This window comes from Plasmodium cynomolgi, chromosome 9, assembly GCF_000321355.1.
Source record: "Plasmodium cynomolgi strain B DNA, chromosome 9, whole genome shotgun sequence".
In the NCBI taxonomy this organism is placed as follows: Eukaryota; Apicomplexa; class Aconoidasida; order Haemosporida; family Plasmodiidae; genus Plasmodium; species Plasmodium cynomolgi.
The window spans coordinates 1,653,242-1,679,179 of NC_020402.1; the positions used below are offsets into that span (position 1 = coordinate 1,653,242).

General features: G+C 43.0%; 3 protein-coding genes across 3 annotated transcripts; 2 read left to right on the plus strand and 1 right to left on the minus strand.

Moving 5' to 3' along the window:
* Positions 1 to 4,466: 4,466 nt before the first annotated feature.
* PCYB_094630 (hypothetical protein) lies at positions 4,467 to 7,070 on the plus strand (the record flags this gene model as incomplete). The annotated part of the gene is made up of 2 exons (XM_004222578.1): positions 4,467 to 4,583; positions 4,731 to 7,070. The coding sequence occupies 2 exons, from the start codon at positions 4,467 to 4,469 to the stop codon at positions 7,068 to 7,070; spliced, it is 2,457 nt and encodes an 818-aa protein (XP_004222626.1).
* A 3,666-nt stretch (positions 7,071 to 10,736) lies between these two features.
* PCYB_094640 (hypothetical protein) lies at positions 10,737 to 14,203 on the minus strand (the record flags this gene model as incomplete). The annotated part of the gene is made up of 6 exons (XM_004222579.1): positions 10,737 to 10,763; positions 10,915 to 12,302; positions 12,520 to 12,598; positions 12,639 to 13,193; positions 13,376 to 13,576; positions 13,745 to 14,203. 6 exons carry the CDS (start codon positions 14,201 to 14,203, stop codon positions 10,737 to 10,739), a joined length of 2,709 nt encoding a protein of 902 aa, XP_004222627.1.
* A 2,359-nt stretch (positions 14,204 to 16,562) lies between these two features.
* On the plus strand, positions 16,563 to 25,750 carry PCYB_094650 (hypothetical protein; the record flags this gene model as incomplete). The annotated part of the gene is made up of 5 exons (XM_004222580.1): positions 16,563 to 18,641; positions 18,741 to 19,793; positions 20,420 to 23,372; positions 23,682 to 24,853; positions 25,169 to 25,750. The coding sequence occupies exons 3-5, from the start codon at positions 20,420 to 20,422 to the stop codon at positions 25,748 to 25,750; spliced, it is 4,707 nt and encodes a 1,568-aa protein (XP_004222628.1). The 5' UTR covers positions 16,563 to 18,641; positions 18,741 to 19,793.
* Between the last annotated feature and the right edge of the window lie 188 nt (positions 25,751 to 25,938).

Below are 25,938 nucleotides of genomic sequence, written 5' to 3' on the forward strand. Positions count from 1 at the left end.
CTCCTTTAGCGTTGGGGAGGATGGGGGTCAGTCAGGCCAGAGTTAAAGGGCAGACGATGCGCACGTATGTCGGCATGAAGGCACATAGGGGCATACGTTCATACACAGGCAAGCAGTGAATCGTTTGTCAGTCTTTTCTACTCCTCCCTCTCACTGTGCATACAAAAGGGGAGTAAAAAAAAAAAAAAAAAAACAATGCGGTACGACCACTGAGAGGCAAAACACAACAAGTGGTATCAAGTTACGTAAAAATGACAATTGCGATAGGTACAATTCTTTCGTGCAACTTTTTCCGATCTGATTCGAATGAATGCTGCGGACAACGAAAGGTTATCATTGAAATGTTGAAACTGTCGGTGCGAGTGCGCATTCGGGGGGGGACACAGTTCCTGTCCTCAAGCATGTACATAGGACGCACGTTGGAGTCTCTGCGCGAAAGTACGCACGTGCAGATATATAAATGTAAATGTACGTGCAGCCGTAAGTGCAGCCGTAAGTGCAGCCGTTAGTGCAGCCGTAAGTGCAGCCGTTAGTGCAGCCGTAAGTGCAGTCGTTAGTGCAATCGTTCGTGCAAATTTTTTGGTGCACGTTCACGTGCATATGCACCTTCGCATACACACCCTGGCGCGCGCGCGTCTCACGGTGGACACTTCTTTTAAAAGTATGCACATTTAATCATTCATAAATTTTCAGTGTAAACGGGGATGATGGCAGGGGAGATAATAAGTGGTTAAATTTTAAACACTCCACACAACAATCGCACTAGATATGCATGTAGTGCATATAAACTTGGTATGCCCCCGGCGGTTTACATCAATTGTTTCAAACGGTTACATACAGGCGGGAGGGGGGTAAATATAAGGCATAAAAATGCATGTAATCTATTTGTTAAAGGTCCTTTTCGACTACTGAGATGTATGCATGCAGTGATATTCGGTTTGCAAAAAAAAAAAAAAAAAATTCTAATGATTTGTGAATTTCGCTCATTGGTTAGGAGCAGCGGGCGGGGGAGGGATACATACACGTGGTGCGCATACAGAAGTACATGTACACACGTTTACGCACCCATGCACACACAAACGGCCGTTTCCCAGATTGCCTATTTAAATTCGGGTGGGAGCATCACGGACCAGAAAAAAGGGGTAAATGTAATGTTCATTATTTTTGTCAGATCAATACAACAAAAAAAGGGTGGAAAAATGTTCGCTGAAAAAAAGGCGTTGAAAATAGGAGATAAAAAAAAAAAAAATGCAAGGTTAGCGGTGCCGAGCGAGTACAAGCGCATGCACGTAAAAATATTATACAGTACATAGGTAACTACGTGGTAGCGTTTGACATTTGCCTGGTCATTTTGGCATCTAAATGGGGGGCAGCATTTTAAAAAAAAAAATTCATGGTGCGTGATGGAAAGGGTCAAAGTTATCCTTATCTACACGCAGACACGCACGCACCCGTGTACATATGTGCATACAAATACACTGTTGCACATTCACTCGTTTCACAGTCTCACTTAGACGTCCACTAGCATTGCATGCACGTTTAGCAAATCGGTTGTGCGCGCAAGGTGACTTAAAATTGAAACGTCCATGCGGTGCCTTCTTTTTGAGGGGTAACCTCTCACGCGGTAAAATGTATACACATAAAAATATGCACCATGTAATGATATATATGTACTAAAAAAAAAAAGGGGGACAATTACTCGTTACAGGGACGTTAACTTTTAAAACAAGATAAAATTCGCCTCTCCCTTGTGGGCGGGAAAAAGCTTAGCCAACTTATTCTAACAATTTTTCCATTCCACTGTGCGCACTTTCACCCATACGTAAGCGGGCGACAGTGAAATATGCACCCCTATTGGCAGCGCCGCATAGAAGAGTAGGGCGTCTGTCTTGGTATGTTAAAATGGCGCTTCGTGCACATGTACCCGGTTACTGGGGTTGTTAAAAATGCGCTACTGGGCATTAGTCGGTCGCAGCACTGTGCAAATGGTACGTACGCGCAGGGAAGGCGGCAATATGAACGTCGGGTAAGCATGTATGTATATATATGTATATATATGTATATATATGTATGCATATGTATGTATATGTATGTATATATATGTATGTATTTTTTTTGTGGCTCTCACGGGGGCTCTTCCTCGGGGGAAGCGTCGCCTAGGCGGGGTTGCACACGTAAGCGGGTATATGAACAGATATGCGAAGGCGTTTAGCTCCATGCATGGTGTGTGCCAATTTGCCTGTAGGCGTACACGTACACGTGCATGCTTACAAACTTGCGTGCGTAGGTATTCACGTGCTTCCGTGTGCATGCACAAGCTATACGCGCGGTTATGCAACGCTCTGGAACGCGCGAAATGTGTTCATGTAACATATGATAGCAGCTATAAATAGTTGCAATAGTTATAAATGGTTATACATGGTCATAAATAACCATGAACAGCCATAAGCATGCGTAGCTATTTTAGTATACCCATTGTAAACTGACCGCAGGATCGAGTCAGCCGACTGCGTTTGGGGCCACTCTACCCCCCGTCGTTCTTCACTAAAAAAAAAAAAAAAACGCTAAAATTTGAAAAAAAGGGGGAAAAGAAAAAAACGCGGGAGGGTCTCCTGAAGAGCCTTTTTTTTTTTTTCTATTGAACAAGTATAAAATGGTTAAAAAAAATAAAAAACATGAACATGGCAAACGTTAAAATGGAAGAAGAAAAGCTTCCACAACAAAATAAGCATAAATATTCGAAATATACGCGCGTATACGTATATGTGGATAGATATATATTTTTTTTTACCCATGCAAATACATATTTTTTTATTTAAAAAACGGCCGCGCAAAAATATGAACGCGAAAAATGGATATGCGCTTTTCTTTTATATACTTCCGACCGCTCGCTTATTTTTTAAGGGCTCACATATTTTTTTTGCAGAAAATTTTCACGGTGCGTTTTTTTTGTCACCTCGTTCGTTCACCACTGCGCGTAGTTCAGTTCACCCTCCATGATGCGTTATGCGTTTTGCCTGCCCCTTCAAGGGCAATCCTTTTTCTGATTGATTTGTGTGTTTTTTCATACGAAACAGGTAGGCTATTGTAGGGAAGTGGTGAAAATTTTTATTTTTATGTACATGTGCTAAGCGCTCAGGCAAGCAGCACAAAAAGTACACGTAAATATTTTTTTACATCACCAGGTGGGGTAAACTGCAGCGTAATATGCATCGAGATGTATGTGCCAGGTGCGCGCTCGTGACTATGTCGTTATGTAGTTATGTAATTGTGCAATTGTGCAGTTATGCAATTGTTCAGTTATGCAATTGTTCAGTTATACAATTGTGCAATCGTGGAAGCACATTTGAAGTTGAAGGCGAGTAGGCAAACGGCGAAGCTGTAAAACGCGAACACTGCATTAACGTCGGCGTGAACTTCAACACAAGGCACGCACGTGTATACAAAAAATAACGTTCAAAAAATGCGCCTGTGAAATGTACGCACATGCGCATAATTAGCATATATATATTCATGTACATATTTTTTTATGTAATGCCAACGGTGGCGCGTAAAAACGCTTACGCGAAGCGCGAACAAAAAAAGGGAAGAGCATATCGAACCGCGCAACAAGGAGGAAACAAATCGCAAAGCAATTCGTATTAACGCAAAAAATGTAGATAGGGAAAGAGCAACCCCTCATTTCAAAAGGCATAAAAAAAAAAAAAAACATGCAAGAGAATCCGAACATACGAATGCTCATTTTAACAAGCAATCGTAACATTCCTCTCCACCATGTGCCAGAAAAAAAAAATATTTTTTCTCAAATATGTGGTAATCGCAGCATTATATATATGCATATAATATTATATATGTACATCTTTGGGGCACTCTCAGGAAATAACAGAGGACGCATGGGGTTTAAGCTTTTATGATGATATGCAGAACTTTTTTTTTTTTTTTTTACATTTTAGCGGATGACTAGTTTGACGCAAAACAAAAGGGCGTGGATTTATTTCACTAAATGATGATTTAATTTTTTTTGTGAGAAGAAAAAAATTTATGTAAGGTTTATTGCCGAGGATGGGTAACTCAGCATTCGCCTCATAGCATCTGAGAGTTTGTACTTCACGTATAAGCTTCTTGCGGGCAAGCCTTTCGCGTGTGAAAATTGGGGGGTAAACTATACGAGGGTGGACTTTGCGAGGGTGAATTTTGCGAGGGTGGACATTGCGAGGGTGAATTTTGCGAGGGTGGTCTTTGCGAGGGTGGTCTTTGCGAGGGTGGTCTTTGCGAGGGTGGTCTTTGCGAGGGTGGACATTGCGAAGGTGAATATTGTGCATGGGAATCCTCACGTGACGTGCCCGCGCGTGAATGTGAATTACACTATCCCGAAGCACACCCTTTATGCGCCACCTGTAAGGGACCCCCTTCCCCCATCTTCACTGCCACATACACTATCCTGGTAAAGGCGCTGGACGTATAAAATGAAATATGAGAAAAAAATTTGGAACAACGATAAGGGGAAAAAAAGAAGTGAGAATTTTCCGAACGATGACAGCTACGGAAGGGGGAAGAGCAGGAGGTATGGCAAACATGACGAGGTAGGAGGAGGAGGAGGAGGGGGATTTAACAACAAGTCGTACCGCCACGAAAAGCGGCGTAGTGATCCAATGCACAGTGACATGCAGCAGGGCGACGAGTTCAATTCAGAAAGGCCAACTTACACATCCGCTTCGTCCAATTTTAAGAGAAGCAGTAACTATGAAGTGAAAAATAAAGTGCTAGATAAGTGGGACCACCGAAATAGCCAGTACATGCCACCCCCATATAAAAAGGGGGCGATGAATCAAAAGGCGAACGTCCCAGGTGGAATGAAAAATAATCATGCTCGTTATCACAAGAAGTACGTAAGAAATGGTGGCGAAAGGGGGTCTAAATTTAGTGCCTATGGAAGTGGCGATCACAACGTGAATGTCAACTTTGATGAAGAGGGACGCCTGCCGAATGTAGACAATTACGACTACGCGGATGATTATTACAACAGTGATGCGTACTACGCGGAAGACGGTCGCCATAGGGGGGATCATTACGGGGATAATGGCGATTACCGCGGCGATCGAGATGACTATTACAACGATCGCGACAATCATTACGGCGATCGAGATGACCATTACGACGATCGCGACGATCAGCGAGAGCACAGCCGGTACACTGATAGCTACAGCAGGAACTACAACCATGGTAGCTACAACCATGGCATCTACAACCAAGGCAGCTACAACCAAGGCAGCTACAACCAAGGCAGCTACAACCCCAACAGTAATGATGGCAGCATTCGGCACGCGCGAAAAAACAACCGTGCGTACGAGGACAGCCCGGGCGATAACTACGCCCACAGTTACGATGAAAATTATGGCGCAATTGGCGGAGACCATCAGAGTCATCGCGGCAGTGGGGACTCCAGAAAGGGCAACATAAACCAGGAGCTGAGCAACCTACATAGGAATTTGCACAATTTGCTTTTCTCCCCTGCAAAAGCGGACCATGAGAAACCCCTTAGCGAAAAGAACACCACGTCGCACAACAAGGACTGTAACGAAAGCTTGTTGAACCAATTGTCCATTCTACGGAACATTCCGTTTAATGTGAAGAAGTCGGACGGGGAAGGTGACGCGGGAGGTGGCACCGAAGGTGGCAGAGATGATGGGATTACTAACGACGAGGTCGATGCCGATGTCAGCGACCAACGTAGCCTTGGTGCTCAGCAGAAAAAAAGCAGCCAAAGCAGCAAGACAGCCATGATACTGGACGATTTGAAGAAGTGCCTCTACAGCAGTAGCAATCAGGAATCGAAGAAGACGCACCCCGCGGGGGACAACATGAGCATCTCACGCCTACCGAACCGCGATGAAGGGGAGTCTCAAACGGACAGGAGGTACCATTCAAACAGCTACATAGACAATGACGATAATCATTTTAATGTCAGCAGTGGTAGAGGCTACAAAACTGTTGAGGAGAGTGAGATCAGAAGACGGAGCAGTAGCAACAGTAGTAGAATGCAAAACATTTATTTGCCCCCACCAGGAAATGTAGAACAGAAAAAGATGAAGAAGAAGAATAAGGAGGAGAAGGAAGAAGTTGAAGATAGGACCAGTAGGCGATATAGAAAGGACTCAAATTATTTCAACTCGGAGGAGATAGACATCGAATCGTCCATATCAAGCGACCACAGCGTTGTTATGGATGTGTATAAGAACGAAGTAAAGGAAGAGAGTATGATAACTTCCTGTGGAAATATATTTCCCAAAAATCAGATAGCCGAATCGTTGAGGGTATTAAATACGCTACAGGTAGACATTGAAAGAGTCTGCTGTTACATAAAACATTTTATAGATCCCCCGGAACAGCTGTTCCAAGTTATGACGGATGTTTTCGTGGACAGGTCAGTTCAAGTAAATTCCAAAATTGCCATCTTCTATGTGTATAATCATTTAATACAAGAATTGAGAAATAATTTAAAAAACGATTTGATAAAATATTATTCCATCGCGGAAAGAGGGTTACAAACTTTTGTCGTCCCAGTACTGAGGTGTGTACTACATGAACAGGTCAACGTAGAAATGATTAACAAATTTTATCGATGTATAGCTATATGGAATGAAAGAAATGTCTATAGCAAAATAGTATGTGAACAGCTAAAATTGCTTCAGAAAAATCCACAAAAAAAAATTGATTTTACTGTGAAAAATGTAGCTAGCCAAGCTCATAGTTTACTATCAAATGAACTGTCCAAATTTGTGCCCATAAATTTTATTTTAAAAATGCCAAGTGTGAATAATGAACATAGGAAAGCTTTGGAAGATAAAACTCTCAGTGCGCTTTTTCAGGATATATCGAAGGATACCTTGAAGGGGTACGATGAGGTGGATGTTGAGAAAGCCTCCAGGATGTCGGACAAGGTGATGCGCATGTATGGGCAGGAATTAATTTTAATCAACTCTCAAATCTTGGAGTTATCCTCTTTGATTTGTGATAATAATGACCAGTTGGTGAAGCTGCAGAGTGCGCTGGAGAAGCTACGGGATTGACGCGCGTAAAAATGGGGGAGAACCAATTTACGTGCTCCTTCTACGGATGGGCACCCCACACGGGTGTGTCATAACGATAACAGGGAATACGCCCTTCCAATGTGAGTCACCATGTACGAGTCACCACGTGTGTGTCACCATGTGTGCCGCATCACCCAACTGAAGCCCCTCCATTCTGTCGCATACGCCGCCGAGGCCCGTACCATCCGTGGGGCCCCTCAATTTTTTTATTTGTCTTTGAATTTTATTGATGTATTTGCCTATTTATGCTCACTCGTGGGTGATCCGCATGTGTTTTCCTTTTGCGCTTCGCCCTTTGCGCTTCGCCCTTTGCGTTTCGCCCTTTGTGTTTCGCCCTTTGCGCTTCGCCATTCGCTGACTCCCTGCTGAGTGCCGCCTATCTGCGCTGCGTCCCTTGTTTTAGTCCCGATTTGTGCTCCTGGTTTGAGTATTTCTTCCGTCTCTCCGGCGGGCGCAAGGGTCAAGCTGAGCCCAGTCGAGCGTCTGCTTTTTCCCCCCTTTTTTACAACCCCCCATTTTTTTTTAAGTCATTTTTACATTTCTGCAAATGTTAAAAAGTTCCAGAAAGGAACACGCTCTTTTCCTTTAACTAAAGATGAGGTGTGATCCGGAATGGTGACATGAATCACATGCTCGCTGCGAATGGGCTGAAATGGAAGAAGGGAGGCGGTAGAGCGGGGCCAGATCGCAGGGGTGTTCTTTCAACTGGTGCGCATCTGCAGTTCCGAGTGAAGCCTTTAGCAGGGCGGTTAGGTCCATTTTCGTAGCCACTCCCTGAAGGTAAGGAAAAAAAAGAGGAGGGGAATGAAACCAGCGCGGTTGCAGCGAAGCGGGCGCGAACAAATTGAGGCTTGGCGAGGGGGAAGTGGCAAAGGGGTAGGACCATCCCCCCAATTTGCGTTTCCGAAGACGCGTCTCCCAAATGGCGTTTCCCAAGACGCGTCTCCCAAATCGCGTTTCCCGAGACGCGTCTCCCAATTCGCGTTTCCCGAGACGCGTCTCCCAATTCGCGTTTTCCAAGCCTCTTCCCCCCATCGCTGGCCAAATTCACGTACGAGGAAGTCATTTGTATGTTGAGCGAAAATGCCAAAGAACGTTTCCAAAGCTCCCGAGTATAATCATCAAACATAATAATTTTAATTTTTTTTTCCGGCAACTCCCCATGCTTGACTTTGTAGTTGAGCGCTACTATACTTTCGTAATTGTTAACAAATTTAATTTTATTCAAATTTTCGTTATTGTATTTGTGCACAATTTTTAGGAAGGATTTGTTTGCAGATAGGTACCTCTGGTTATGTTCGTGCTGTTGCCCTCCCACCAGGGCCTCGTCATTTCGGTGATGGTCTCGGTGTTGGTCGCGATGATCGTCTCGGTGATGGTCGCGATGATCGCCTCGATGGTCGCCTCGATTATCGTCGCTCTGCTCGTCAGTCTGCGTGGTGGACGTGGCGTTTGTCGACAACACGACATGGTCGTTCGTGTACTCCGTGTTGTTACACGAGTGCACATGTTTGATGGTGTTCCGTACTGCACACTTCCTGGCAAATGCAACGTTTTGGTCATCAGTAGGACTGGCACAGAGTCCCAAGAAATTATTCAAGTATATCTTCTCATTGGTAAAAAATTTTTTTTTCCCCCTAGTGGGTTCTTCTGCACTGTCTAGACTGGACTCAACATAAAGGTGTATGTCATCCTTTTCTTCATCGACAAATGGACTTAAACATAACCACTTTTTAAAATTCAATTTAAAAATGTATAAATGATTTTTCGTTAAAACGAAAAAAAAGAGTTTCCTCTTTCTTTTGCTGTTTGTGTTTCTCCTAAAAATGTTAAACTCTTCTTCATTCGATTCTGCTCCAGAAGATGATGCCTCTTCATCCTGGTTGAGTGTACCACTAGATTCGCTATAACGCGTATCCGAAGTGGGTTCAGATTGAATCGACCCTTCATTTGGATCCACATCTAACCCTCCATGTAGCTGTTCATCATTGCCTATGTTGTCTCTCCTTTTGCCCCCTCCTTTTCGCCTCCCTTTAGAGTACTCACTTGGTTTCACCTCTTCATACGCAAAAGATGTTATAATAATGTTCCGTATGTTCATGTGGCTTTTCAGGTTATTTGTGAAGATAGTATCCTGCACCAAGTCCACCTTTGTTTCGAGACTTCCTCCAGATAAAAATTGCGAGTAGGAAATTATTTCATCTCGAAAGTGTCTATTAACACTTATGAATACGTCATACAATTCGTAACTCTTATCATCCTCATGACTTATGTAACCGAAGACAAAAAAGTTGTCACTATGCTTGGTTAGGCATATCCTAGTTATGTCTGTGTATTTTTTCTCAGAGTGAATTACTAATTTGATATCCTTATCGTCTATTATGTTTTCTTCAAAGTTGTCTGGGATATACACGAGATAGTACTTGTCTAGTCCGATTGCTAGGAAGTGCCATTCGACGTCTGCAGAGGGGTATAGGAAGTAGAACGCGTTTGTTGAACACACAAAACGAGGTGTGCACATGAACGAATTGGTGAAGTTCAAATGTGAATGGAGAGACACGTCGCGGGGGGGAATGGTCACCATCTACCATTTGACCGCCCCCATGGGGCAGTTCCTTCTGTTTGCGGCGAAGAGCTCGCCTTAGCTGCTGCGCCTTATCTGCTGCACCTTACCGTTCTCCCGCACGTAGATCACTGGGGAAATGTGGTAAACCTGCGCGGGGGCGCGCCTCTCCTGAGACAGCTGGTTCTGCAGGACGATCCGCAAGTATATCAACTTTTGGTACAGAAAAAGGGCGTGAACGACGGACCTCCTAAAGAGAATCTTGTGAATATATTTCTTATAATTGATAAAGTACAAAATAAAGTACTTCAACTTTTTGGAAAAGCACATCAAGTAGGATAGGGTGAAGAGCGTGTAAAAAAAGATGGTGTGAATGGAGGTAAAATTTTTCTTGTGGTAAATATAGGAAGCGTAGACGGACCCGTGGTGAACGCTATTAATGTATATAAACAGGTAAAGCAGCAAAAGAATGTTATTTTTGTAAAAGAAAAAGAACAAAGAACAGTCCACACACCATTTCTGAATTTCGCTATAGTGAGAAAATTGAATATAAATAATTTTTTGCGTAAAACAATAAAAAAGCTGACAAGTTTCTGCGTAAAAATATTGCTCCTTATCCGACAGGACATATTCCTCACTGATAAGTTTGTTAATAAATTCTCTACTCAGCAATTTACAATAGTAGAAAAAAATGTTGTAAAAAATTAACATGTCCATGGACTCCACTGCCGTCAAATTTTGCTTCAAAATTTCGCTATACAAGCGGAAGAAATGGGCATATACGCTACAGTCGTAAAAACTGCACTGTGCTAAAAGGTTTATCATGGTCTTCAGGACAGTCGTTTTTAAAAAAAATTCCTTCACTCGTAAGTAGTGGTATTGTTCATTACTGTTTACGCTATTTATTATGATGCTGAAAAATATGCGCAAGAATGTGTGCAAAATATGGGCCACATTTATTTGCCCTCTGTTGCAATTTACAAAAAGGCCTCTTTTGCTAAATAGAAGTATGTTCAATTGGCTAGTCTTCTGCTCGTAAATTTTTTCCTTCTCAAAGGACAAGAGTTCACAGGCCATTTTGTCTAAGACCGTTTCGTTTGGATTTTCCTCTGCAAGGGAAGAGGCTGAAGATTCGTCATCACGCTGGGAGGGTTCACTTGAGGAGAAGTTCCTTCCACGGATTTCCTTATTATCACCAAGCTGTACATTCTGGGGGGGGAAATTCCCCGTTTGTGGTATTTCCCCTTCCATTTGACGTACACCATTGTTGACACTTTTGACATCCCCCGAGGGTGAATCTTCCAGTAACCCATCAGGTGATTTCTTTTTCAAAATTGTAACATCAGGAGGGTCGTCTTTTCCGAGGTAGGCATTTCCCCTCCCAGGGCGAATCGTTTTTTTTTTCTTCACCACTTTGGGCATTTCGAACATGTGCTCAAGATTACACTCGATGTCATCATCCACGAGAGAAATGTCAAAAGTTTGTTGGAAGTTATTATTGTGTAGCCACAAAAAAAGTTTCTTCTTTTTAGCCTTTATGTTTTGCAGTTCATCAAAGAGAGGAGTACCTGTCCTGTTATCCCTTCTCTCCATTTGTTCAGGTAAAATTTTTGATCTTATTTCCTTTTCCTTTAATTTTAATTTGGAAATTTTTTTTTCATATTTCAATTTGTTAAACTTTAGCACTCCTGGGAAGTAGTTTTCCCGTTGCTCTTTCTTCAATTCGGAGAAAATATTTTTCTCCACAAACACGTCCACCAAAGTATACAAATTTGTCATATGGAACTTGACGAATGTGTGCAGCTGCTTCTTGTAATCCTCAATATCGGCATTATTCATCATGTAAAAATATTGCAAAATTTTTTTCCTATTCCAGTGTTTTTCTTCCAAAGTGCATAAGTCGAATATGTTGCAATGTGTATCCGTCTTGAACTGATAAAAGTAACCACTGAATATGTCAGCCATGTTGATTAAAAGACGTAAACATATTTTTTTATCCTTTGAAATGTTATTTTTGACTAACGCTTTGAAAATATTTTCAATGCTTGAACACCATGTCCGTTCGATTAAAATATCGTAATCTACGTTTATTTCGCTAAACAGGCTGTCTTCATTTGTCAGGACGTTTACAAAGTAATAGCTCACGGAGTTGTTTCTCATGAAGTATCTCAGGGTGGGGTACCTGGAGCACGTGCGTAATAACTCTACCGTTATCTTATTCAAGTCAATTTCTTCATCATCCGATTTGACTATACCGTACGCCTCTGGGTCCCTATAGTCCGCTTCTCCTCCTACGTACTCGCCGTGTTCCCCCCGAGATGATTTCCTCCCTTTTAATAACACTAAATCGTTTTTCCTGTGGAGGATAACCGCCCGCAAGAGGAACTGGTTCATGATACGTAGAATACCCGTAAGGGTGTCCTCGAATTTGTACTGATCTACAATTTTGGAAATTTCCTCATTTTTTATTACATTTATGTATATCTTGACGCAGTAGTAGTAGATTTCCTTCCACTTTTCGTTCAGCGTGATTTCTCTTTCACGGAGGAGGAAGAATATTTTGTGGAACTCGATGGACTTGCAGTCGTCGAATGGGATGAGGTGAATGCACCTGAGGAGGCGGATCACCACGTCTTCGTTTTGGCTTTCTGGAGGGCGGGGCGGAGGTGTAACGGTGTAAGCTTATCAGTGGGGGTGTAACGGTGGAAGCATATCAGTGGGGGTGTATCAACGGAGGTGTATCAATGGAGGTGCATCAATGGAGGTGTATCAGAGTAGGTGTACCAATGGAGACGTATCAATGGAGACGTATCAATGGAGACGCAGTAAACGGCGCGTGTCCCCCTAATTATCGCAGAGACTCACCGAGGCAGACGAGCAAGTAGTAGTTAATGTCGCTGTCCCTGAACCCCTTCTTAACCTTCATGGAGAATTTATCTACATCCTTCAAAAAAAAAAGCGAAGATGTCAAGAGTGTGCTTGACGACATCGTGTAAGTAGATTTCTACGTCCTCATCTGCTTTGTGGTAGTAACGAAGCATGGAGTTATATTTCTGTCCAAACAAAAACGGTAACACTATTTTCAAATCCTTTGTGTTCTCTAAGATATACTCAATATTCTTTTTATACAACTGTTCATTTTTTAATACTAGTAATAATCCAGCCAAACTTGCGCTTAAAAAGTACGGATTGCTCATCTCCATTTTAATGCCAATTAAAAGCAGATCGATAAAGTGGTGAGAATTACACAACTCGAACAAAATTTCCTTTTCAAATGTGCAAATATTATTTATCGTATTGAGAATTATATTGCAAAAGATAAATTTTTTTTTTGCAAAATGACTCATAAAATCTTTTTTTATTATTTCCTTGATTTTCTTGAAATAAAAATTTAAGTGCATTTTTTCCTTTATTAGCATTGCGCAGTGCTTAACATAATTCCCACATAATTGCTGTACGATTCTGTACACCGTCTCGAGGTGGGGTGGGGCCTCTTCGAAGTCGTCTTCCTCCCGTTTGGTCATCTCCGCGGTGAGGATCTGCGGGACGGAGGTGCTACATGGGTGTTCGTGTGGGGACACGTACGTACGTATGCATACATGTACGTATGTATTGCCATATATCCACGGTAGGGCAAAAAAACAGCTTATCCGCCAGGCGACCCACTAAATGGACAGCAAAACGGACGGCGAAACGGACCGCTCAACCGAAAGGAACGCACCTTCAGGAGCCCCTCGTCGTAGGCTATTAGGCAGTTGTGCCGATCTAACGTCGCCACGGAGAGGAATCCCAAGATGTGCTCATCAAAGGAGCCCCGCAGCAGCTTGATGACTTTATGTATGCAACTAGTGAAGCTCCGCGCGATCGTTTTATCCCTTGGCATGTGTTGTAGTCCCCTGAAAATATTCTTCACCGTTTCTTTCTATGGGGAAAAAAAAAAAGGGGGTGGGTGGGAATAACCCATCGCGGAAATGGTCAAGAAGAAGTAGCCGCGTCAGCATGGTTCGGTAGACCGCATCGAGCGCACACAAGTACGTATGGGAGAATACACGAGAACAATTGTGCATTCCTTCGAGTTGTCCTTGCTCACCTCGGCCGAGTTTAGCATCGCCGCCGCCACGATTTCCTCGAAGACCGAGTGCACGTCATACTTGTATTCCTCGTTGTAAGCCAAGTCGCAGAGGGTGCGCAAAATTTCGACGTTCAGATCGAAGGCATTGATAAATATCAACTTGGCAATTGCGTACAGAAATGTGCTCCTTGCATCTTCATATTTTTCAACGACGATTAATATTCTGTCCAATATTTGGTTGGCCTTCTTTTTCTGCTTTTCGACATTTTCATTTTTTACAAAAAAAAATTTCCGAAAGTTTACTGGATCCTCATAACATAACGTTGTTAATTCGTTTAATATGTTCACATATTTCCAATAGGAATTTTCGTTTATAATTATTCCTTCGATTAGGTTTAAAATATTTTCGCTGTGGCTAAAATTGTCATCTTTTTCTTCATTTGATATGTTCAGATTGTTCAGTATCTTTTTAATCATTTCGGGGGTGGCTACGGGCTAGGGTTAGGGTTACGTTAGATTAGGGTTACGTTAAGTTAGGGTTAGGGTTACGTTAAGTTAGGGTTAGGGTTAGGGTTACGTTAAGTTAGGGTTACGTTAGATTAGGATTATGTCAGATTAGGATTATGTCACATTAGGGTTATGGGCGCCTTGTCCTGTTTGGCTTTGCTACTCCCAATTGGGTGGGTCACTGTGTAGTGTGTGAGTGTGTCAGGAGGGAAGGGCTTTCCCCACGCGTACGCCGCGTGTGCAGCTTTTTCGAAGGAACCTTCTCACGTTTGATGCCTGGTTTGAGGGCATATCTGCTCACATTTTTATTTTGTCAACCCACTTGCTAGTTCTGTGAAACCCCAGTTTGCTTATTTCGTCTTCTTTGAGAAGGTGAAATGAGGACACGATAGTGGGTATTTGTAATAATCTGATGAAGGGGGGGGATACATCCCTGATGGTAATGCTAATGTGAGGGGGAAATCACATGAAAATTTGCTTGAGTTGTAAAAAAAGGGGGAGTGAAACAGAAAGAGATGACGTGTGCTGAGGTGAGAAATGGGGTAGCAACGAGTAGGCACATAAGATTACTCCTACTGGATTGTTAACCTGGGGGCGACACACTGCTAGCGGAAAGAACCACGCCCGCTTTTTCAACCTTGTAAGCGTCAAATTGGATAACTCAACGAGAAAAAAAAAAAGAAGGAAGAAGAAGAAGAAGAGGAAGAAGAAGGAGAATTCTTGGATCATGCTTATGCGAGTGTCAGTCCTTGAGTGGACAAATTTACAAATAATTGCAAGCGAGTTAGCCAAGGGCCAAAGAAGTGAACAAAAGGGGGGCAGTCATTCAATTACACAATGGCAAAGTAGGTCGATCCTAGGGAGGAGGCACTACTCATTTATTTCATTTTGATATTATACCTTCTTAACGTTTGTTACTCCCCAAAAGGATTTCCCCCAAATGTAACATTTTTTTTCAAGTGCTCATTTCGCGAATAATGGCATTCCTCCTTTTTTTTTTTTTTTTGCTAAATGCCACCTTTTAGTCAAACTTGTACAGACAAATTCACATGCTGGTGCAGCTACCGAGCCGTTTTCCTCGCATATGCTATGTAAGGACAGTTTGTGTGTGCCTCGAAATTTCTGTTTCGTTTTGTGTTGGGGTCATTCTGCCTGTTCGCCGTGCGCAGCTTTTTAGCAACTTCTGGTTGACAAATGGAGAGAGCATTTGTGGAGGTAGTAAAAAAGGGGCATACATAAGCATCGTATGCGTGGGCGAATATATTGCCGCTTAAACACACAATTAGGGATGAAAAAAGATAAACTCCAAAAAGGGGAAGTCAAGAAGTGTTTTTTTCGATGATATGCGCATTTGGGTAAGGCCCAAACGGGTGTGTATTTCCCTGTGTGTAGACGGCGAGGGGGTCGGTAAAAGCAAAACGAGCCAAAATTAGTCGAAAAATTCAGCTCCAAAATGTATGTTGCTTTCGAGAAGGGCATAAGGACAACAACTGAGTCAGGATGATGGAGGGGAAACGTGATTCGATCAGGTAGGAAAGAAGAGGGCGAAACGTTGGGAAAAAAAAGGCGAAACGTTTGAAAAAAAAGGCGAATCGTTGGAAAAAAAAGGCGAAACGTTGGAAAAAAAAGGCGAAACGTTGGAAAAAATAGGCGAAACGTTGGAAAAAAAAGGCGAAATGTTGGAAAAAAAAGGCGAATTGTTGGAAAAAAGCGAAACGTTGGAAAAAAAACGCTAATAAAACACACTTCACCCGTGCTAAACAGCACTTTAGGAAGAAAAACTAAAGCGTTTTTCTTATGTTTTTGTTTTTCGTTCATAAAACGCTTTTGCCGTGACTGACTTTGTTTAAAAATAGTTGTCTTGGGATACTTCCTCTGTGCCGCTTCGCTGCGAAAAGGAAGTGGCGGAGGGTGAAGGACCTTTGTTGAGCACATAAAAGTTCGCAGCTCTGCGAATTACATCTGCGAGCTTGTTAAGTTTGTCCTGTTTTGTCTGCTCTTTTGCACGATTTCTTTTTTTTCACTTCACTCTTTTTGTACGATGCCCCTTTCCCGTTCATGGGCCCGCTGCAACCCTTCCAGGAACTGAGAAGAAAGGGGAAAAACTGAAGCGCGTACTTCATTGTATGAGGAGCTGTTCACATCCACTCTGAACATAGGGACAACCAAAGTACTGCTAGCATAACCGAATTTTTCACGAGCGAAGGATAAAGAACCATGTGCCATGAATACCGTTAAGTGCTATGGGCGTTTTTTACCTGCGTCAAAATTAGACAATGACCGACAGGAAGAAAAAAAACTTTTAAAAAGTGAACTAATTCTGACCAAAATGTATGGAGAGAAAATGTCCAATTTGAAGATTTATAATGATATACTTAAAAAGAGGATAAAAAAATTAACAGATGGAGTGAGTAATTTGTTTATTGTTTTAAATAATGAGGAGAAGGACGCAACAATGCTAACTGTAGGAGATGGGAATACGTCCTCTGGGATTCTTTTTTACCTCATCAACGATTTGGTACATGGTAATCGGTCCAACTGTAAGCTCCTTATCACATTTAGCCATTTCGAAATTGTCAGAAATAGGGTGAATGATAAATTGAAGAGATATGTCCTTCCTCAGAGCAACATGATCGACGTTGGCAGTTGTTTAGGATGTGAGAACGGAGACTACGACTGGGTTAGCAGCACGAGGAAAACTCACAAGGGTGCTAGACCCTCCAGTGAGTACCCCTTAAAAGCTGAAAGGGATGAATATCAACAAAAAAAAGAACGTTCCCATGGTGGGTACTCAGAAAAAAGGGAGGCAAGGGATCCCTGTGGGATGTGCACCGAGTGGGAAGAGAATCGACTGGCTAACTCGGATGTCCTCTTTAATGTTGACAGTTTTGTAAAAGGAAAGAAAAGAGAAAAGTACGGAAGGAGGCACACAAAGCGGAGAAGTACGAGGGAGTGGGACCCCAGTGCTGTGAGAAAGGTATACCTAAGTGGAGAGAATATACGGCATATCTTTAAAATGCTATGCAGAAGCGGGAGGGGCAAGTCCGTGGGGGGCTTGCGCGATGAGGTGACCTACGAGGTTGTTGAGTTCGACGTGGAGATGGCGCAGGGGAGGGGTCTAGACGGGTCTGGTGTGAGAAGCCAGTCTGGTGTGAGAAGTTATTCTGGCGTGGGGAGCCATTCTTGTGAGGGGAACGATTCTGACGCAGGCAACAAATCGTCCATTTGTAGCAAGTCGCCCGTTTCCACCTGCTCCGTAACCATCATCGTAGTTAACAACCTGAAAGGGGCAGACCCCTCGGAACGAGCATTCCTCTCCCACTTCTTCGAGCTCTTAAAAAGGAGAGAAGACGTGAATAGCCGAAGAGACCCAAATTTAACTTGCGAAAAAAAACACTCATTAATAATTAAGTATTTGTTCAGTTTGTACAAATTGCCTTCCTTAAGAGGAAGCGCCACGGGGGTGATGAATTCCCTCCCCTTTGAGCTAAACTTTATATACATTTCTAGCAATTTCAAGAAGTACAGAACAGCTAGCGAATTTATTTATACCTACTTAAAACGTCTGAACAGGTCAGAATATTTTGTACAACCAAATAAAAAAATGGAGTATCTAAAAAGTGGATTTCACAAAGTAGATGAAAATATCTACGTAGTTAAAAGTCTGTTGAATTATTACGCAAAGTTGGAGATACAGAGGGGAGAAATTAACCGGAGGGTAGCTAACTTGAGGAATTATCTTACCATATTAGAATCGTCTGTAATTCTTGGAGCGAAAAGAAGAGACCACTACGCATGGACTGAAAACAGAATCAACAACGTTTTAAACCTTTGCAGGAGCAGCACATCCGAATCGGGTGAACGGAACCAAGTAGAAACAAACAATTCGGGTTGTCCAGAAAAGGAAAATTTTGTCTTTTTTAACAATGAAGAGAGGATAAGACGAAACTACAAGGAGGCTGAAAGAGAAAAACAACATGAGGGAAAATACCAAGATAGGGGAACATCCCCAAGAAGTACAGAGATGAAGGAAAGCGTGAAAGGGGAGGTCAACCATTTAAGGAGTGTAAAAAATGTAAGGGAGATAAAAAAAGGAAAGCATAATCCGGATAAGGTCCACTTTAAATTAAGTTTGTACAGAAGGGAGAGAACAAATCTGGTTGGAAGTGGGGATCACTCTAGCATAGACACTGACTACTCATGTGGGAATGTCAATTTAGAAAAATGCAACCAATATTGTTATGAACACGTGAGGGAGAAAAAGAACAATGTGGTATACAATTCTTGTAAGAAAAAGGAAGAGACAATTTTGGTGGACCCTAATTCGTACAGAAAATGCATCCCCGTCAAATGTGAATCTAGCGATACGTACACACACTGCACAAACGATGATTCTTTAAAATGTAAGGTAAAACTTTTTTTGCCGAGTCACGAGGATTTACTTCATTCTCCCCAATTGGATGGAATTAACCATGGTCCTTTCTCTAGACGAAGCAACCCTATGCAGAATTTTGTGCCTACAAATGGAATGAACCTAAAAAGGATTCATTCATCATGTATGGATCCGTTCAGCAATACCATGGATGTGGAGAACCTATGCGATAGGACCATTGTCAGTCATAAGGGGAAGGAAAAGAAATTCCTGTCCTGTGATATACTTGGTATGGCTTACTCGAATGGGTCAGCTAGCTCGTGTGAGGAAAACGAGAACCAGCTCGAATCCGTTCTACACAACATCGAACAGAATAGAGATTTCCTGAAAAGCATTTCCACCTTAAATTCGGATATTAAGAGGGGCAAGAAAAAGATCGACAGCCGAGCGAAGAGCTTATTCGAGCAAGTGGACCGGTGCCTCGGGGGGGACACGCACGCCGGCGAGGGCAGAGCAGGGTTGGAGGGAAAGGAAAAGCGGCATGAGAAGCGGCAGGAGGAGAGGCAGGAGAAGAGGCAGGAAAAGCGGCATGCGAAGCGGCATGATCTGGGACAGTACCGGGAGCTGGAGCGAACGGACCACCCGAACGCAGCAATCGAAGGGGTGCGGAAAAATGGAGAACCTCAAACGGGTCAACAAGATGGGAAACAGAAAAAAACGAAGAAGGACTATACCTGTGTAGAGATGGAGGTAAAAAGAGGAGCCAGAAAATTAGCCTTACAAAAATGTGCCAAATTGAAGCTAAGAGGTGGGAAGAATAATCTGAGCTGCTCTGGAAAAGGAGACAAATCTGGAAAGTCTGAGAACAGCATCGATGGGCATAGAAAAATGGAAAACTCAAATAACTGTCTAACTTCGTCCATGTCGGGAGGAAAAGGGAAGAATAAATTTGATGACTCCGATGAGACCTTCTCAAGAGCTGACCCCATAAGTGATCCTCTAGACATCCTGACACACCAGTCTTCTCTCGATACAAAAAAAGATGATATTAAATCCAAGTGTAGAAAGTACCCCGCGGAAGGACTGAGTAGTAAGCATATCTTCGACAAGGCAACTAGGGGAACTAATAAATTACCTAATAAAGGAAAAGAAAAACAAAAAATTGTGTGGAACACTCTGTCCACTTAAATGGCTGCAAAATCGATAAAAAGAGCGTAGAACGTATTTGTTCCCCTACCAAAAGAAGGGATTCCAATTTGGCTTTAGAAGCAAATGAATTATACCCTGTCCACTCGAATAGCCATTGGTTAAGTCAAAATAGAGGTAGTCTAGAAAAGGAAATCAACATGGAAGAAAATACGCGGAGAATGGAGGAAGATTTGCTTTGCGAAGAGCGCGCTAATTGCAATGGTGATCACATTTTTATGTGCGCTGGAGAATCGCAAAGGGGGGGGCCATCCAGCATAGCTGAAACTGGTGCACTTATGCATGTTTCGTATGGTAAGGGTGATGATAGGGGAAAAAACACAGCTAAGCAGGTGCAGGAGGAGGAAGAAAGTCATATGCGTCCGTCGAACGAAAGTGTATTCTCATTTTCATCAAAGAATAAAAACGAGAAGAGCAAAGGCAATCACTACTGCAGCAGTCAAGCTACAGACGATGATATAATGAGTGGTTGGACATTAGACGGAGAAACAATCAGAGCAGTATCGCCAAATGGAATAAAAAAGTACGCTATAAGGGGCTCTAACGGAATGAAGAAGATGAGAAAAAAACGACAAAACTATAGTTGGGATTGTGCAGATAATGAAAACATGACTGTGGCTAGTTCAGGCTCGAAATCGACAGGAGAACGTAGCCATGTCAGCGATTCCTGCGAAGAAGAACTGGACCAGATCATTACAAACTATCATAATCATTTTAAAAAGTTACTAAAATCGCATATGAGTGTTCTACAGAAAAAATGTGTAGACGATAAGAACGATTTGGAGCTTTTAAAAAAGATAAAATTTGCAAAAGGAGTTCTGCGAGAGTACAACAAAGTTTTGGGCCGCAGTTGGAATGGCAAGCATGAGCAGAGCGTACTTCTGCGCCAAGCTATTTCGAACGGATGGGGAGTCGGAGAGACTATGTTTGAGCAACACCTCGGGAGGAGTCGTTGTGATAGGTGCTCAGAATGTGTGCACATGTGCAAAAATTGCAAAGATGGATTTTTAAGAAAAAAAAATAAAACAACTGATAGTGAAATGGTGCGCAAAGGAGTGCACTCCGGAAGAGATGCGGGGAGTGCGGGCGGAAGAGATGCGGGGAGTGCGGACGGAGGAATCTGCCTGACGGAGGGTCAAATGGGTCTTACTGCTTTTTGCGGAGATGTGAGTGAGGAAGCAGGTGAGAATGGGGTGCAACACACCGAAAGGTGTAGTGTCGAGAGGAGTACTGCTCCTCACGGTACTGCTAAAAGTGTCGATGTCGATAATAATCCTCCCCTTAGCGGCAATCCCAAGGAGAGCAGTTATGGTAATATTGACCATGTTGACAATTTTGACGAGGCAGAAATTGAAAACAGTTATACCCCAGCGGAGGAATATATCCAATGGGAGGAGCCCCAATTGGACGTCACTACAAACATAAAAGAAAACATATCGGGTGAAAATGATAGAAATGCTAATGAGTCTGCACAATACTATGAAGAAAATGCCCCCACGGATGATCCTCCTGAGAAAGGAAACGTCATCACGTGTGATCCAAGTGACATTTACCTTGAATATGAGGAAGAACCATGGGGGGAAGAAGAACGAAGCGCCTTACATGTCGAGCATTTAGACGAGTTACAAAATGGAAGACATACCACCTCACAGGGAAATTACCCCTCAAAATCTTGTGGCTGGGAAAACCCTCCTTCCAGCAATGGGGATAACGAGGAAAAACGAAGTAGTGGAAGCGGAGATGCGGACAGAATTGGACATGTGGTGGACGAGGATGTGCACAAAAGTGACATGGTGGGAAACTTACATAGAGGAGAACTATTTGCGCAGAAAAAATTCAGTTCCAAGTGGGACGAAGTTGAAGATGTTTTGGAAGGGGACTCCTTCATGAAGGTCGCAAACATTTTACCTGACTGTACAGGCGAAAAAACAACTCTACATAGCCACACAGTTATCCGCAAAATGAGGAGAAAAAAAAAATTGCTGAGAAGGGTCATACAGGATGAGGCAAACAAATTAAGCAAAGTTTCCGCAAAAAAGAAGAAATTAATGTCCTTCATTTTGAGAGCCATAGAAAGAGGCGAAAAGGATGAAGAACTCATCGCGATTGTAAGAAGTGCAATTTTTAAGGTGGAATATTTTGAGCAAAAAAAAATAAGCAAACTGAAGAGGATGGAAAAAGAATTTGAAATGTTAACTCATGTAGAAGAAAAAATGGTCAATAATTTCCTCATGAGGAAAAGTCAATTTAGCGCGAAAACAAAAAAAGGGGGGGAACTGCGCAACAGAACTGTAAGGCGCAAAAATGGACACGAGGGGGAAGGCGACAACAGGGTTTACCAAAAATGTAGCAGCCATTTGGACGAAAAGAAAAATAAAGACTCACACATCGATGAAGAAAAACGAAACGGTAAAAATGTGGAAAACCATTTTCGGAATAAATCGCAAAAGGATCACCAAACCGTTGGTGTGCATTCGCTCCGCGGTGGGGAAAAAAAAGAAAAAAAAAACTGTGCACATGTGGACGCGTTTCAAAAGGGTCGTGTTTGCAACAATTTTTTCAATTTAAATGGCCACAATAGGGAAAGCAAAAAATCGATCGCATTTTCCGACTTGCGCGTAAATTTGAAAAAGGAAAAGGAAAAGTGCAGCACTTCACCGGTGGACGGAGAACAGGCGATGCGAGATGTTCCCTCCCTTACTGTGGCAAAGTTGGGCCACGAGGCGCTGATTGAAAAAAGCCCAAGTGAGCGCATACCGCCAAGCGGTTACTTGCACCCTAAAAACGAAAAGAACACCCCTAGAGAGCACCACAACGGGGGAGGAAGCGGCCCTGGTGGAGGTAAATGCAGAACATGCTTCACGCCAGCAGCGGAGGCGAAGAAGTGCGACGCATTTTTCCGAAATTGTGGGGATACCGCCGACAGTTGGCCTAAGCTAATCGGCAATCGGTTGGACGGGGGCCAACAGCACATAGGGCATTTCCCCCCCTCGAATGATAACAGCGCACGGGGGGAATTCCCTCAATGGGACAGGGACTCTTCCAAAGAAACAGATAAAAATAAAGATAGAGATAGAGATAGAAATAGAGATAGAATCAGAGATAGAAGTGGAGATAAAAATATAACTGTAGCGTACAGAGATAGGGGCGAAGTACGGGGGTCCACCCCGCGAAGTAGTCACACCTTTAAGCAAAAGGTAAAGGGAGAAAGAAGGACCAAGTTGGGACTCTCCTATGACAGATCGTTGGAGGGGCAAAATAGAGTCCCCCTAAAAAGTAATCCCACGAAGGAGTGCACAACTGAAGAAGCAGAAAATTTAAGATTGAATTCCTTTTGCTCCTCCAACAGGGGTAGAAGCAAGAGGGAGGCAATATTTCCATCCACTGAAAGTAGCGACAAATCGACACGTCACTTCCAAGTCGGGGTGAAAGTCCCACTGACTGGGGGGGGCATACGAACCGGGGAAAGACACAGAAGAGGGAAAAACATACCTGATAAGGTGGGAAAAAAAAAAGGTGAAAATATCCATAGGGAAGAAGAAAAAAAGGAGAATAGGGGTGGTAAGGAACACTCCGCTTGGGAGGTAGGTTTAGGAGATGTCAGCACAGAAGGAAGACCCCGAAGTAACCAGATTGAGAAAGAACCCCTACTAGGAAAGCTAAACAACTTTCACGTAAGTGTAAGAATGGACCCCCCACGAGGTAACAATTTGCAGAGAAAAGGTTCATTCCGTAGGGGAGAAGCAAACAGGGGGGGTTTTCCCTTAGAAAATCCACCATCCAGTTACCCCTCCTTTTCTTACGCACATCGTGATGGTGGATACCCAGAATTGATTCCCCATTCGTCTAGTCTGCACCGCCAATATGTAGTCTCACCAAATTGGGATGAAACGAAGAGGACTGTTGGGGGCCCCCTTCCCAGAGGCGAAGCCAAAGCCAAAAGGTGTGAAGAAGAAGAAGAAGAGGAAGAGGAAGAAGAAGAAGAGGAAGAGGAAGAAGAAGAAGAGGAAGAAGAACAAAAACAACTGCTACTACCACAACGGAGCAAACGGGACAGGGACCAACGCAGCTTCATATATGTGAAGCATAAGACGACGCCCGAAACGAAGGGAGGCAAAAATGTGGAACAAATTTCAATCAAAACGGTTATTAATCGCCAGAGAGAAAAAACGATCCCGTGCATTAACTACGACACTGATAAGTATCGCTTCAAATTGGGGTGGTGGAATTGGGGGAAACAGTCGAAGCTACTCGAAAATATTGAAAGGTGTAAGGAAAGCATTAAGGAGAAATACTATCAAAATAGGAGAGAGTGCAAACATAGATCCTCTACCAATTGGACGAGCAAATATTTTACAAAATTCCAACCAAATGAATATTTATACATTCCTGTGACGAACAAGAATTATTTTCGGAGCAAAAATTCTCTTAAAATTAGGAGCAACCCAGTGAGCGATTTCCATAAACTCAATTTGAAACCCATAACTGGGTTTTTGCAATCTTATGAAAAGGAAAAGGAACGACAAAGACAAGTCCCCCAAGCAGTCATTAGAGTATCTACCGTTCCTTACGTTGTAGACGATTATAATGTAAAGAGGGAGGTACCCAAAATGGGGGGGAAAACGGGGGTCAGCTTGGGAGAGGCAAATATCCTCCTTTCAGAGGATGAGGAATCAAATTTGAATGGCACGTCAGGGTTTTTTGCCAAGGTCTCCAAAAAGGGTGCCCCCAGTAGGTACTTTCCCAACGGACGTGGCAGCTACTCCAGTGGTACCAACTCGAATGATGAGAAAAACTCCAAGGGAATTATATTCAAGTGCAGGACGAAGCAGGCTCATAAAATGGACATCAGAAACAGCAGAAGTGGAACCGCGCATGGGAAAAGGAATTATAAAGCCAGGTTATACAACATTGGGCACGACATAAATGGAGGAAGGACACATGCTTGTAGGCACGGCAAAGCGCATAGCGGTGGTGAAGGATCGAATGAAAGAGACGGGTTGGGCAAAAAGTGGGACCCCAAAAAAAAGACTACCGTGAAGGTAAGGCGATATAGAATCCCTTCCATCGAGTCTCTTTCTTCTGTGCGCAGTGCCCCAGGGAGACCCTCCCATGAGTGCATCTCCCCTGTGATGCGGCTATCCTCTGGGAGCACCGCAAGCGGCAGTGCAGAAAGTAACGAAGTCGAAGGTTCCACTAATGCCAAATATAGGGTCAATTTAAAATCTAAGAAAAGGGCGGATTACCCACAGGGTGAGGATCCCAGACATACACTCCCATCCCAATGTAGCAACAAATCAGAAATGCGAAACGGTAGCAGACGCAGTGGTAGCAGCTGCTATAGTACATCCTCACAGGGAACCCCAAATGAGGCATTTCAAAAGGGTGCCAAAAGAGACCCACACATGTGTACGACCCAGAGAAAAAAATTGACAAATTATGAGGAGAATGCTGGGGAGAAAAATTTATCTAGACGAAGTTACAAACACATGAACGTAAGTAGCAAAAGGGAGTATCCCGAATACACGACTAACAATGATACGCATTTTAACATGTACAGGGAAGGTTACACAAGTATGCAAAGTGAATTAGGAAGAAATCGTCACAGAATAGAATGTGATGGAAGCGAGAGCAGAGATTCGTCCGCTGGTTCAAATGGGAAAGCTTCAGGGGAAGGCCCATGCAGAAGGCAGTACTGTCCAAATGAGATAAACCAAGTGGACTACTTACAGCCGGATAGCTACCACAGGGAAAAAACAAAAAACAAAAAAAAAGAGAGCTGTAAAAACACCCATCACAATTCTTACCCTCCTACGAACGATGACTACTATGAAGGGCAGCATAGAGACAGTGGTGTCGACCCTCAGACACGTGAAAGGAAGGGGCATGATGCCGATTATTTGGAAAAGCAGTACGATGAGTATTTTTATGATAATTAGCAGGTGAACTTGGAAAGTAATTAATACTGACAAAGGAGTTGCTGGATCAGCGCAACTGAACTTGGGGAGAAGTTTCCCTTTTTCGTGTCCCCCAATTAGCCAAAGCGTTAACATGGAAGCGGTTAGTGGTTGGCATTATATTTTAATCAGACGTTTTGTTTTCTCTCTCTTGCTAACTATCTCCATTT